Below are 13,075 nucleotides of genomic sequence, written 5' to 3'. Positions count from 1 at the left end.
TCCGAGCTTAAGACGGCTCCGCTGTTAAAAATTGGCGAACAAATAGCGTTGCTGGAGTGTAGTGGAAATGTGAACGCCCCTATAAAATGGCACTCATTGAGTGCATATAACGAGGTTGAAAGCCTGGGTTCGTACACAGCAGAGCCAAGAAAATTTGTTTCATACATTCCTTTATGTACAGCGATGGTAGTCTTACATCACAGAGGAGCGGGCGGACGGACAGTTTTCTCGTTGACTATAGGCATAGACATGTTAACGCATTTAAAAGCCCACTCTATGGGACAAGATGTAAGGCAGGCATAGAGGATTGCACACATCGAGAAAACTTGTACGTTGCGAAAACTTAATGCCAAACTCGCGTTTCTGTGGTCGCGGAACGCTGCTGGCGTGGTCCATTTTCATGATGAAATGATGTATCCTATAGGTGTACACGTTCGAGATGATCCGATATCGTACCCATAACTGACACCGCATTCGCCATTTCCGGACGCGATTTAACATTTTCATCCCCCATTTTCTTAATAGCTCTAAGGTGCTGAAAATGTTAAAAAAATATATATATATATATATATGGTGTTTGTTGGACAGCGCTCAGCGGCCCTACGCAATAACGACAGTAACAGCAAAGCACGGACTCTCAGCGCGAGCGGCGTCCTTTCAGGGGAAGCCAAAGAGGACGACCCACTAGGAGGCGCTGGAGAGTGCAACGCGTTACTCAGTTCCAAGGCTTCGCTATGATATATCTATATACAGTTGAAACCCGCAATAACGAAATCGGCGGGGAAAGCACAAAATTTCGCTCTTGCGGGAATTTCGTTGGCGCGAGAATGCGGCAGAAAAGACATGGAATTTACAAAAAAAAACACATTTTATTTCCAAAAGTCAGTAAGTTTGCTTTGGCGGGCCATACCATGCAGCAATTTCATGCCTCTCGATCGGAAATCACGTTTGCCACGGCACAAAGTTCGTCCCATGCACTGGTCAGTGACGGCGGCACTGCGCTGTCACCAGTACCGTCATCGAGTGCGCCTACAGGCGAACCTTCCTCCGGCTCCGTTGGATCAGCGCAGAATCGTGGACAGCAAGCTGCACGCAACGCCGAATTCTTCGGCGATGTCCAATTTTTTCCTGCCCTTTTCCACCTCACTGATGATTGCAGCCTTATCTTCCAGCGTAATGAAATTCCACTTTTTCGTTGGAGGCGACGCCTTTGCAGGCAGCGAAATCGGACGAAGCAATCGCAACACACAGTTCATGTTGGACCAAGCGGCCAAGCGAACGCTCCACAAATGACTCCACACACGCGACCACGTGCGCGCAAAGCCGACAAAGCCAAGCACTGAGCCAAGTCAACGAACGAAACTCCATGAGGAATGTGGATTTGGCTACGTAGTCCGCGATAACGAGCAGGTGTTCGGCAAGCCATCGTCATCACCATTGTCGCCAGCTTTATTATTTTTTTTTTGTAAACAATGATGGCGACTACTTCTCAAGTGCGCTATAGCGAAAGTTTTGCACAATTTAAGTGTAGCATGAATGCATTTCAGCACTTCTCGAATGTAGTTAATGTTGCGAGAGTAGATTATTTGCGCACTCGTGTTTCAAAAATTTCGTTAATAACGGACTGCGGTACGAATATCTTTCGTAGTCGCGAGTTGCGAAATGCATTGACTCTTATGGGCGTTCGCCGGTGCTCCGAAAATATTTTGTTGCGGTGAGAATTTCGTTCCCTCGGGATTTCGTTATCGCGGGATTCGACTGTATCTACACACACACACACACACACACACACACACACACACACACACACACACACACACACACACACACACACACACACACACCACACACACACACACACACATATATATATATATATATATATATATATATATATATATATATATATAGTAAGACCTCGGTGATACGAATGCGGGGTTACCAAAAATATTCCTATCATCCGAAATCGTATCACCAGAACACATGGAAAATTAGTATGCGACAAAAGGAAGTTGGCATACGTTTTGATTCAGTGTTTCTCAGTGCCGCAGCGACGTCATGAACAGGTCTGAATGATTGCCAGTGAAGTTTTTAGACGTCAACCATCATACTTGTACTCGTAAATATACGGTGCATGCGCGCGTGTGTAATTATTGAACCAGACGTGTTGTGCCCCGTCACCGCTAGTAGCCCCTTCCTAATCTTACTGCGCTTTTCTGCATGACACTCTAGTACTGCGGCGAAAGTGCCTTAGGATTGCTTTGCACACAACAGACTAAGCTCCTTTGCCAAGACCGTCCGCTTCGTCTCTCGGGGTCTTCGTCCACCTTTAATGGGACTTCCTGACGGACCCGCAACCCAAGTTTCAGTCTTGTTTCATAGAACGTCTGACTGCGGGAACATGGCTTGCATCGACGTGGCAGGCACGTGCTAACACAGTACAAAGACGCTGCTGTCTCGAGCACAGGAGCACGCGTCAACGCGTCAGAAAAAAAAAAGCGCGACGTCAACGTCGTCTGTAATCTAAACGTGAAGGCGCCTAAAGGCCTCCAAAATTCACGCGCACTATCTCGGAGGCAACGACGCACCGTCGATGGTTGAGCAGCGCGCATGCCCGCGCCCGCGCGTGACTGTCGCGTCTTCCGCGACAGCGCGGGCAGCACCTGTGCGCTAGCGTACGTTCGTATCAAACGTCGCGGGGTGCAAATCGGTTCGCAACAACCGCACTCCAATACGTTGCAGGCTAATGGGCCTTGGCCGGGACCACAGAAAAATTCGTATCACCCCGAAATTCGTACGAGCCGTGACCGTATCACCGAGGTTTTACTGTATATATATATATATATATATATATATATATATATATATATATATATATATATATATACAGTAAAACCTCGGTGATACGGTCACGGCTCGTACGAATTTCGGTACGAATATATATATATATATATATATATATATATATATATATATATATATATATATATATATATATATATATATATATATATATATATATATGTGTGTGTGTGTGTGTGTGTGTGTACTCCATAAAGTGGACGAGAGGATATTCGCCGTCGTAGCTCAGTGGTAGAGCATGGATGCGTTATTATTCGAATGTCGCAGGTTCGGTCCCTGCCGGCGGAAAGTTATCTTTTCGTCCACATTACTTTCTTCACATTTATATCCTAGTTACTAAAAATAATATGCCCTATAATTTCCTTGGCATTATTGTCTGTTCTCATTAATATTGTGTTTAACAAAGAAAATTACACCATCTTCCGCTAAAGGGCACCATGAGGCGATGCGAAGCCGGAGCACTTGCACGATGCATGCTACCTATTTAAAGGGGCCCTGCACCCTCAATTACGCACGTTGTTTTTATCGGCCGTTTGCTTTCTATGGGTCTTGGTGACTGCTGTGGCACCAACGAAAGCGGCGAGAACGAAGCGTTTGATATTTTAATTTGCTTCCGAAATGGGTTTCCGCGCCGATTGCAGCGTCGTACAACGACAATTTCTGTTACAGGAAGTGAGGTAGCGTGCGTGACTTATGCTGTTCGTTTTGATTGGTGGGAAATAAATAATATATAGTACACGCTTGCGACACACTGAGTATGTGAAATTTACTCATTTTATTGTGTTTAATGCTCGTTACAGCTGCGAAAAGAACACCAATTTGTGCATCGATTTTAACTTATCAGAAACTGCGACACAGATGGCGCTGCCGAACGGCCTACTCAAGGCGCAGCCGGCGCAGCCTTCATCAATACACTGTCCTTTGCATTTCTTTCTTACACAGATTTTCCATGTGCTCGAGGTGTCTAGGTTTGCGTACCTACCATCAACTGCTGGTGTCGTCTTTGGTATTTGTCACCTGCCAGCATTGTGTTGAGTAAACTTGATTGTGTGCACGTTCCTCATGGTTCGATATAAGTGCGCGGTAACCGGCTGCGCAAGCAGCAGCGAAACTGGGGGACTGTCGTTTCATTCTTTTCCCACGGCCGATGATCGACGGAAAATGTGGTTGGAGGCGCTAGGCTGTGGAAGCAGTGGAAGTACACTGGCACGCCGGGTATGCTCGCTGCATTTCGACGAGCGCGCCTTCACACGTGTTGGCTCCGAGACTCAACGTGGTATGAAACGACGGCGGCTGTGCCCCGACGCAGTTCCGAAAGGCAGCGCATCTGCTGCTGGGGTTGGACGTGCTATTACTGAAGAGCGCACAGGAACAGACGCTGCCGTGAGTACAAATTTGTGAACTGCCGTGTGGTTAGTCAGTTTTTACCGCGAAAGCTGTTAACATATGACAAGAGCCCTTTTTTTTTTTTTTTTGTGGCGTAGTTTTCCGCGCCGCTACTGCCGTTGTTCGTAACCGCAATCACGCAAAATGAGAGGAAAAAACCCTGGTTCTTGCAGGATTTGAAACCAGGCACCCTGCGCGCAGTCGAGTATATTTACCACAGAGGCTCAGGCACTATCGTACTTACGCTGCCGCGAGTACTATAGAGCCTGTACTTCAAACTTATTCGCAAAAAAAGAACCCGTCACGCCGGGTGATGAATAATGTTAACAAATGTAACGTAACTTTTGCAACTGTTCATCGTTAAATTTCGACATAACACTAGGCACAGCCTGCCACGTTGTTGCGTATGCAACCGCTTGCATTTGTTGCCACTGTGCAACCGTCAAACTTCGATCTCTTGAGTGTGCGCATATCCGCAGAACACAAAGCCTGACCACCCAGTTATGCAGTTCTAGATGAGGCAGCTGGAGCATGGCTGTGAGATTGTTGTATGACGAATCGTTGGCCAAGGTTATGAATTACTGTGCAGAATCACAGCCTATCTTTTAATCTTGCAGATGCTTGTATGCCCTATGGAAGCATCATGGACAGTGGAACATAATCCTTCAGCACTCACCAACACATCGGTAGGCTTTTTACCTGCTGTGTATTCACATGTGAACTCTTCTTGAACACTGGAAGTAGCTGCAAGAATTGTGCTGTTTTTACCTTTCTGAACAGGATAACAGCATTCATTTCGTGGAGTCGGACTTCGCCATTGGCTGCAATGCAGAAGTTGGCACAGACACCGGAGCATGCGGTGACATGTCCCTCACTCATCTGACTGCCGGTTGCAAGGTATGCAGAATTAACTCTCGGAGACTTGAAGTAAACATGTTGACGGCGGTTTGTTATTGCTGTTTGCAGCCTAAAGAGAGTGCCAGAAGTGACCACAGTTACTGCAGAATGCGTCATTTTGCTGTGCAAACTGATGGGGTGCAAGCTACACACATGGTGTCGAAAGGTATGCTAAATGCTAACATAGCTGCTTGAAAAATATACGCACTTTGTAGTTATATTTCAACGTGGTGAAAATTCCTGCATTCTAAGCTTTCTACACATTCCAAAAAGTCAAGTTTGTTTAGTGATGAGACATGCCACTCCAAATGACGTGTTGAGTTACGTGGCTGTAGGAGGGCACTAAAAATCCAGCATTCTGCTTCAGGTGTGCAGGTGGCAACTACTCCAAAAGTTCGTTCCGAAGGGACACAGACGGACTTCCAGGCTTGGTCAACTGCGGGATGTGGGGATGAATTGGAAGACACTGCAGAGATACTTGACTCATCAGGTCACCGTATAAGAGCACCGCTTCCATCATCTCCAATAAGATGCTCGACACCACTGCCATCGGCAAAGGATCTCGACGAAACATATGAGCCATCATTTCATGACTCACATCTGTAAGGCTTCATGCGTTGATGTACTTTCAATAGCATTTGTCCAGGGAACAGTTAAATTTGTTATTGAAACAATTGTAAATATTTGTGCAAGCATTACAGCCTTCTCATGAAGCACACTGTAGTGAGGAATGGCAGAATAATTTTGGCCAACTGGTGTTTTTGAACAAACGTATAAATGCATGTGAACAAGTATTTTTGCACATCGTGCGCAGTGAAGTGCACATGCTGTGGCCAATTTCGCAACTGCCACCTAGAGATCAGTGATGAAACATGAGATCCATGACGTTACTGTTGTAGACATATTTTCTTTACTGGTTGCTGTGCTGTTCCCACCTATTCAAATGTAATCTTCCCTACAAGTAGTTATTTTTGTCTTATGCTGTTTTTTTGCAGACCAAGTGGTTGTGATTCTGTGCCACCTAGCGCTGAAAAACAGTACATCGTTTTTGAAAGCTGCTTGATGGAGCTATTCAGCATGTGCACAGTTTGCCAAGCATCGTGTAAAGCTGAAACTACACTCTATGGCTCCCTTCTACAAGTTGAGACCACCTGTGCTTGTGGGCACAAGAGTTGTTGGTTGAGCCAACCAAAAGTTTCTAATAGGGCTTTGGGTGGCATGCTTTTGTGTGCCGCTATATGCTTCTCAGGCGCGAGTCCTGAGAAAGTTCTGAGGCTGCTGAAGCAAGCCAATATTCAAGTGCCATCTACGAGGACCTACTACAGCTACCAAGGTGCACTGTTCCAGCCCGCCATACAACGTGTAGGTACCAAGCGCACTATAGTTTGTACAGTATCACTTTCAGCGGCTGTGTGTACAATTACACATAACTAATTTTAGGGGCTTCTCACACAATGTGTGTTGCCTCAACCAGCTTGAACCACGACATACACATTTGTACACGCTTCCCAAGTGGACAACTAGCGTTCATTTAACTTCACTGCACTGCATAACGCTGCAGAGGATCGCCTTGCTGAAGACACTGCCATGGCATGATATAGCTAATTCAGCCAGCATTTTGTCACACTTAGTATTGCAATACATTCCATTTAAGAATAGGAAATGCGCAGTGAATCAGTTGAAGATTATCTACAAGGTGCTTCCTTGACTGCTACAAATGTAGCACAGCTTTTCATCAAAGTCAGTTTCGGTGAGGTTCAGTGGTGAGCACATTTCAGGCACTTCAATTTTTAGGATCAGTAGAGCAATATTGTGATTATTCTTGTTGCTACTGCAGAAAATGAAACCCATGACTCTATTCCCAGCAGGACAATGCATAGCTGCTGAGTGTGCATAGCAGCTAATCAGTCAGAAAACGTAGCTGACAGTTCATTTAGTTGGCTCACTCCAGATAAAACAGCACCAACATAAAGTCTGTTACCATGATTATGGGCTACTACTTGTGCTGTGTCAAGCAGTGGTACTGTTTTCATGAGAAAAGAGATCACATATGAATAAATGCTGCCATTTTCAACTTTTCTTAGAAGCTTGGTGTGCTTGTGTTATAGGTTTGGGACACTGAACGAGAGGCTGTAATCGAAAGCCTTCATGGACCAGTAGCATTAGCTGGTGACGGCCGGTGCGACTCTCCCGGGTTTTCTGCGAAGTTCATGACTTACACTTTCATGGCCATTCAAACTAGTAAAATCATCCATTTCGTTCAGGTGCAGCTTGGAGAGGTGAGTTTAGTTAGTTGTGACTTTGCTGTGCATTCTTGCTGTTTTAATATGTAGTTGCAGCACTAGCACCGCACTAGATGTTCTATTAATGCACTGTAAAATATGCCTTTATTGCACACTTTAGAACAGCGAGGTGAAATCCAGCAATGCCATGGAAAAATTTGGCCTGAAGAAGGGACTTGGGGAGCTAAAGGACCAGAACGTCACTATTTGTTCATTAACTACTGACAGGCACGTGGGCATCAAAAAGTACATGAGGACATGTGAGCCGGGTATTGAACATACCTACGACGCGTGGCATGTTGGTAAAGGTAAGCAAGGTCACTTGACAAACTTTTTGTGCCCTTAGAAAGCCAAACGGTGTTGCATTAATTTTTATGGGCCCTGGAAAGCAGCATTTTCACATACAAGTATACATGAGCTTGTTATGACCTTTCGTAAATATATGTGCAGCTTGTGTGGCCCATAAGAACAACGGTAGCACAAATTCATTTAAATTTGGGTAGCTTTCGAGCCCAGCTTCAACTGATAAATAATTTATCTGAATATTACCAATAGGAAGTATAGTCGGGGAAGGAGCATGGATCTTTTTTTGTTTACTCTTGTACTTTCCATACTGCCTAGCACTCTCCACACACAAGTGCACCATAGTGTACAGTAAAAAGTCTGAGTTCATTATTTTGCAATGTTTTTCCCCTCTTGTAAGCATTTTATTATCCAGCTAGTAAAGTGCTAAGTTGCTGGTGTTATGTGACACAATAATACGCAGTCTACTGTTTTAAAATACAGGTGTCAAGAAAAAGCTCACAGTTGCAGCCAAGAAATCTGCTTGTGCTGCCTTGAAAGAGTGGATACAGCCAGTGGTCAACCATCTGTACTGGTGTGTTGCCGTTAGTGAAGGTGACGGGGATCTACTGGTAGCCATGTGGAAGAGTAAGTGAACGTGATTTTACCAAACCATTTCTTAAACATAACAATGTTTGTCGATTTCGCTGCTAATACTGTAAATGAGGTATTATCTCATTTATCAAAGCCCTTTTACCTCTTTTTGTAACATTTTGCTTTCTGTCGATTGCTGTAGTTATCTTAACGCGTACGTCACACTCCTGAAGGATTTCTTTGTGAACTCACTTTCATACTTCCAAATTTTTTAATAGGTGGCATAATTCAATAAGGTAAGCAGGAAACTAATGTTGAACATTTCCTGCCAATACAATTTGTATTGTGACTCCATAAGTACAGAAACTTATGTGATAAATATGCCTGCTGTTTTTGGTCAAACTATTTTCATGGTAGTTTAGAGAAAAACGGTCCTGAGCTCGTGCTGTCAACTGTATTTACTTCTTACTCTAAGTAAAGCATTCCACAATTGTTTACACGCAGTAAATGAGTTTACTTTGAAAAAGCTTCCGCATTATCAGGCAAATGCACAACCTATTTGGGAACTTTAATGGCTTTCCAGGCATGCTGAACCACGTCATAAACATGCACGCTGGCCATGACAGCCCTTATCCGAGGTGTCTGCACGGGGATGTGCAAAATGGAAAGTGGTTGACACCAGGTAAGTGTATACTTTGTGTGTGGTTTGGCGAGACACTCATGAAAGCACATCTTTTTAGGCACCCCGGCTTACGCACGTCTCGTGAGCATAGCTACAGAACAGGGGCTACTGAAGGATATAAGGAAGCTTTCCTCTTCTGGACAAACTTATGGACTTGAATCGTATCACAGTCTCCTAATAAGATTTGCCCCGAAGTCTGTCGCATTCAGCACCATGATGATGCGTGCAAGGTGTGTGTCACTTGCGTGCAATGTTTTCCCAATTTGATCAGAACATATTTTTGAGTTCGTGCTTGATTTGACTGTCAGGGTGCCTGATCTCTTTCAATGCTGCATTGCGCTTTACAGGACACAGTTGGCTGCTCTTCACCACAACGAAAATGCAGGTCGAGAGCAGGCAGTAGTGGCAAGAAATTGTGCACTCAGATGGAAGAGGAAAATGCTCCGTGCAAAGAAGGGAGCGGAAGTTGTTTGCCCAGTAAAAAGCAAGCCAACTTACGGTATGTAGTATTCAGATGAGTGTTCACAACACGTAACGTGTTTTTCTGTGCAGCTTATGTGGACAAGCTAATGACGGAGATGCTGCACGAGAGCTCTTCATGCAGTTCTCTCAAGAAGGCACAGCAGCAGCGAAGCAGCACCAGCAGCAGCCCCAAGCCTCTGGCCATGATCCAGCTCAACCAGCCAAGGCTATCGAAGAGTGAACTCGTAGCTGCACGGCAATCGCGATTTGTGGCGTGCTCAGTGCAGGACATGCCATGAGTATTGCATGTACAAGCGATTTCATTTAGAGCATTGGCCGAAAGTGTTATGCATGGCTGATGGGCTTCCAAAGTTTCTTCATTTGTTTGGCTGGTTGCTTGTTTACTTCCTTGCGTAATTGCTTTATTTATGCACTTCTTTGCTTATGTATTCATAAATGCATACCTCTGGCCATGATCCAGCTCATCCAGCCAAGGCTGTCGAAGAGTGAACTCGTAGCTGCATGGCAATCACGATTTGTGGCGTGCTCAGTTCAGGACATGCCATAAGTATTGTATGTACAAATGATTTCATTTAGATCATCGTCCGAAAGTGTTATGCATGGCTGATGGGCTTCCAAAGTTTCTTCATTTGTTTGGCTGGCTGCTTGTTTACTTCTTTGCGTAATTGCTTTATTTATGCACTTCTTTGTTAACGTATTCATAAATGCATACCTCTGGCCATGATCCAGCTCATCCAGCCAAGGCTATCGAAGAGTGATCTCATAGCTGCACGGCAATCATGATTTGTGGCGTGCTCAGTTCAGGACATGCCATAAGTATTGTATGTACAAATGATTTCATTTAGATCATCGTCCGAAAGTGTTATGCATGGCTGATGGGCTTCCAAAGTTTCTTCATTTGTTTGGCTGGCTGCTTGTTTACTTCTTTGCGTAATTGCTTTATTTATGCACTTCTTTGTTAACGTATTCATAAATGCATACCTCTGGCCATGATCCAGCTCATCCAGCCAAGGCTATCGAAGAGTGATCTCATAGCTGCACGGCAATCATGATTTGTGGCGTGCTCAGTTCAGGACATGCCATAAGTATTGTATGTACAAATGATTTCATTTAGATCATCGTCCGAAAGTGTTATGCATGGCTGATGGGCTTCCAAAGTTTCTTCATTTGTTTGGCTGGCTGCTTGTTTACTTCTTTGCGTAATTGCTTTATTTATGCACTTCTTTGTTAATGTATTCATAAATGCATACCTCTGGCCATGATCCAGCTCATCCAGCCAAGGCTATCGAAGAGTGATCTCATGGCTGCACGGCAATCATGATTTGTGGCATGCTCAGTTCAGGACATGCCATAAGTATTGTATGTACAAATGATTTCATTTAGATCATCGTCCGAAAGTGTTATGCATGGCTAATGGGCTTCCAAAGTTTCTTTATTTGTTTGGCTGGTTGCTTGTTTACTTGTTTGTGTAATCGTCTTATTTATGCACTTCTTTGTTAATGTATTCATTAGTGCATACTGCAACCTTTTCAGCAGCGCTGCATGTTTCAGCCCTACTGTTATTTTGAGGTTGAGGCAGGCTCTGACAAGAACTTTGCAGAGGCTTCACAGAAGGGATGAGTTGCTTCCACGGTAGAGCCCACCAAAGAGCATTCAGCACAGTAAGCGTTCTCAAGGTACCATTGGCAGTTAGATGGTTCAGCACCTCTTTTTCCACGAATGTGAGAGTGTCGCTATAAATTTGCTGATGCTTTTGAGAAGGAATTGCATTGGCAGACTAAATGATGTTCCGCAGTCCCATTAGGCCAGCAAATTGTCGGAAATGATTTGGACATTATGCTGGGAATGAGCTCTTGATGAAATGCTCTCGAAATGGCACACGTGAATAGTGCACATAGCACTTGACGTCACCGCACTGTGTGCTTGGCAAGAGTGGGCCAGCAATTTGCGGATGTTTCACAGTATCTTGTTCCCCGAGACATTGCAGAATCGACTACATCATATCACATAGCATTCGGAGGCACTGACTGTGATACGAGAAGTGCAACTGTTCTGTTTTGCACAATACATTTGTAAATTTTCTTCTGTGCCCAACATACTAGCCGATTAGTGATGCGGACATACTTGCAACATGGGCATACAGCAATCATCACAATTATCTTCTTTAGGACTGCAAATCCGTTTTTAATTGCATGTTGTAGACCGCTTTGTTCTTCTATTTCTTAATGCAACCGCTAAAACCTGGGCACATGTCTGCCGTGATAGTACAGTGGTTAGGTGCTTGGCTACAGGACTCGTAGGTCACCAGATTTCGTAGACAAGCAGAAGACTGAGTAACACTTAGACAGAAAGATATCTCTGCTGACATGCTTAATCATTTTTATGAGATTAAATTTTGTCTTATGCGCTACCAAAGCGTACTTTTCATTGTACCTCTGGTTCAATGTTTTTGTTCTACCGTACTGCCATTGAAAGTCATCATTTTAACAGATTGTTCCTGCATTGGCTGCATATCACTAATTTATCACCAAGATGAACACTGAAGCACAGATGAACCAAATGTGAGAACGATTAAAATATACCTAGAAGTAGCTACGACTGTTCTTTTTGCACACAAATTTTCTTCTGAGAAGAAATGTGATTTATATGGCCTTCAACAGTACGATGCCGAGACAGTTATTGTCGTGATTTCTGTGCACATCGGTTGAACGCATCGATGCAACGATGTTAATCAAGTGTTTCTGTCATACAGCAATTCTGTCACTTGTCGACACTAGCCCCTTATCCGCTTGGCGGAACGCTTGTATAGCACTCACAGACAACAATACTAATTATGGGTGCCGTTAGGGTTGAGGGTTGCAGCTTATCGTAGACCAAGTCTCTGCGAACATCTTCAGGAACACTCGATGCCACCATGACTGATGTGTGTATCGGTAGTTGACTCTTCACTTGACCTTCGCAAAATGTGCACTAGTGTGACATTGCCTCCTCACTTGTGACGCAAGTGATGCTTCTGAGGAAATATTGCTAAATTTTGCAATATTTCCTTGAATTTTATCACCGATGCTTATGTAGATGTTATCCTGACAGAAACAAAACAATCATTCTATTCCTGTTCTTTTCCTATTCCTATTCCTATTCAAGTGGTCACGTTTTGATGGAGGCAAAATGCTAGAGGTCTGTGTACTGTGCGATGCCAGATTCTCAAAAATTTCCCGAGCCCTCCACTACGGCATGCCTCATATTCGTGGTAGTTTTGACAGGTTAACATTGGACATAAATTTTTGTTGCTTTCACTATAGTTGTCTGATGATGTATCATTCAAAGGTAGACCAAACATGCTTTCTTTGACCATCACTGTACATTGCACTTGAGTGTGTTGCTCTATTATATGTTGTACTTAATTTTACTGCTACTCCTGTATGTGCACATACCCTCCACCTTACAGTGCCTGCAGTGCGTTTACTGTAATCAAGTTCTGCATTGCCTTTGTGACAATAAAGATGAAATGGCACTTTGGCTGCATGATTTCCCATGAAGTATTGCAGAATGTACTTCATGTTTGTGTTAAAATCCAGTAAGCTATGAAGCCACACAACCACTGTGA

At 44.0% G+C, this 13,075-nt stretch overlaps 1 protein-coding gene across 1 annotated transcript; it reads left to right on the top strand.

Annotated features, from left to right (window-relative positions):
- Nucleotides 1–3,795: 3,795 nt before the first annotated feature.
- On the top strand, nt 3,796–11,406 carry LOC119393581 (uncharacterized). Its single transcript, XM_037660691.2, has 13 exons — nt 3,796–4,245; nt 4,866–4,934; nt 5,029–5,145; nt 5,215–5,311; nt 5,513–5,747; nt 6,141–6,507; nt 7,254–7,424; nt 7,549–7,735; nt 8,214–8,357; nt 8,887–8,985; nt 9,044–9,215; nt 9,333–9,484; nt 9,538–11,406. The coding sequence occupies exons 1-13, from the start codon at nt 3,925–3,927 to the stop codon at nt 9,744–9,746; spliced, it is 2,340 nt and encodes a 779-aa protein (XP_037516619.1). The 5' UTR covers nt 3,796–3,924; the 3' UTR covers nt 9,747–11,406.
- Nucleotides 11,407–13,075: the final 1,669 nt, after the last annotated feature.

This window comes from Rhipicephalus sanguineus, chromosome 1 (genome assembly GCF_013339695.2).
Source record: "Rhipicephalus sanguineus isolate Rsan-2018 chromosome 1, BIME_Rsan_1.4, whole genome shotgun sequence".
In the NCBI taxonomy this organism is placed as follows: Eukaryota; Metazoa; Arthropoda; class Arachnida; order Ixodida; family Ixodidae; genus Rhipicephalus; species Rhipicephalus sanguineus.
The sequence above is the reverse complement of the archived record's forward strand: the minus strand, read 5'-3'. Positions and strand labels throughout refer to the sequence as shown.

Excerpts from the sequence above, each read along its gene's own strand:
- LOC119393581 (XM_037660691.2), top strand. The coding sequence starts at position 3,925 with ATGGTTCGATATAAGTGCGCGGTAACCGGCTGCGCAAGCAGCAGCGAA. Across the intron at positions 8,358-8,886 it reads ACTGGTAGCCATGTGGAAGA|GCATGCTGAACCACGTCATA; the intron begins GTAAGTGAACGT and ends ATGGCTTTCCAG. Across the intron at positions 9,216-9,332 it reads ACCATGATGATGCGTGCAAG|GACACAGTTGGCTGCTCTTC; the intron begins GTGTGTGTCACT and ends TGCGCTTTACAG.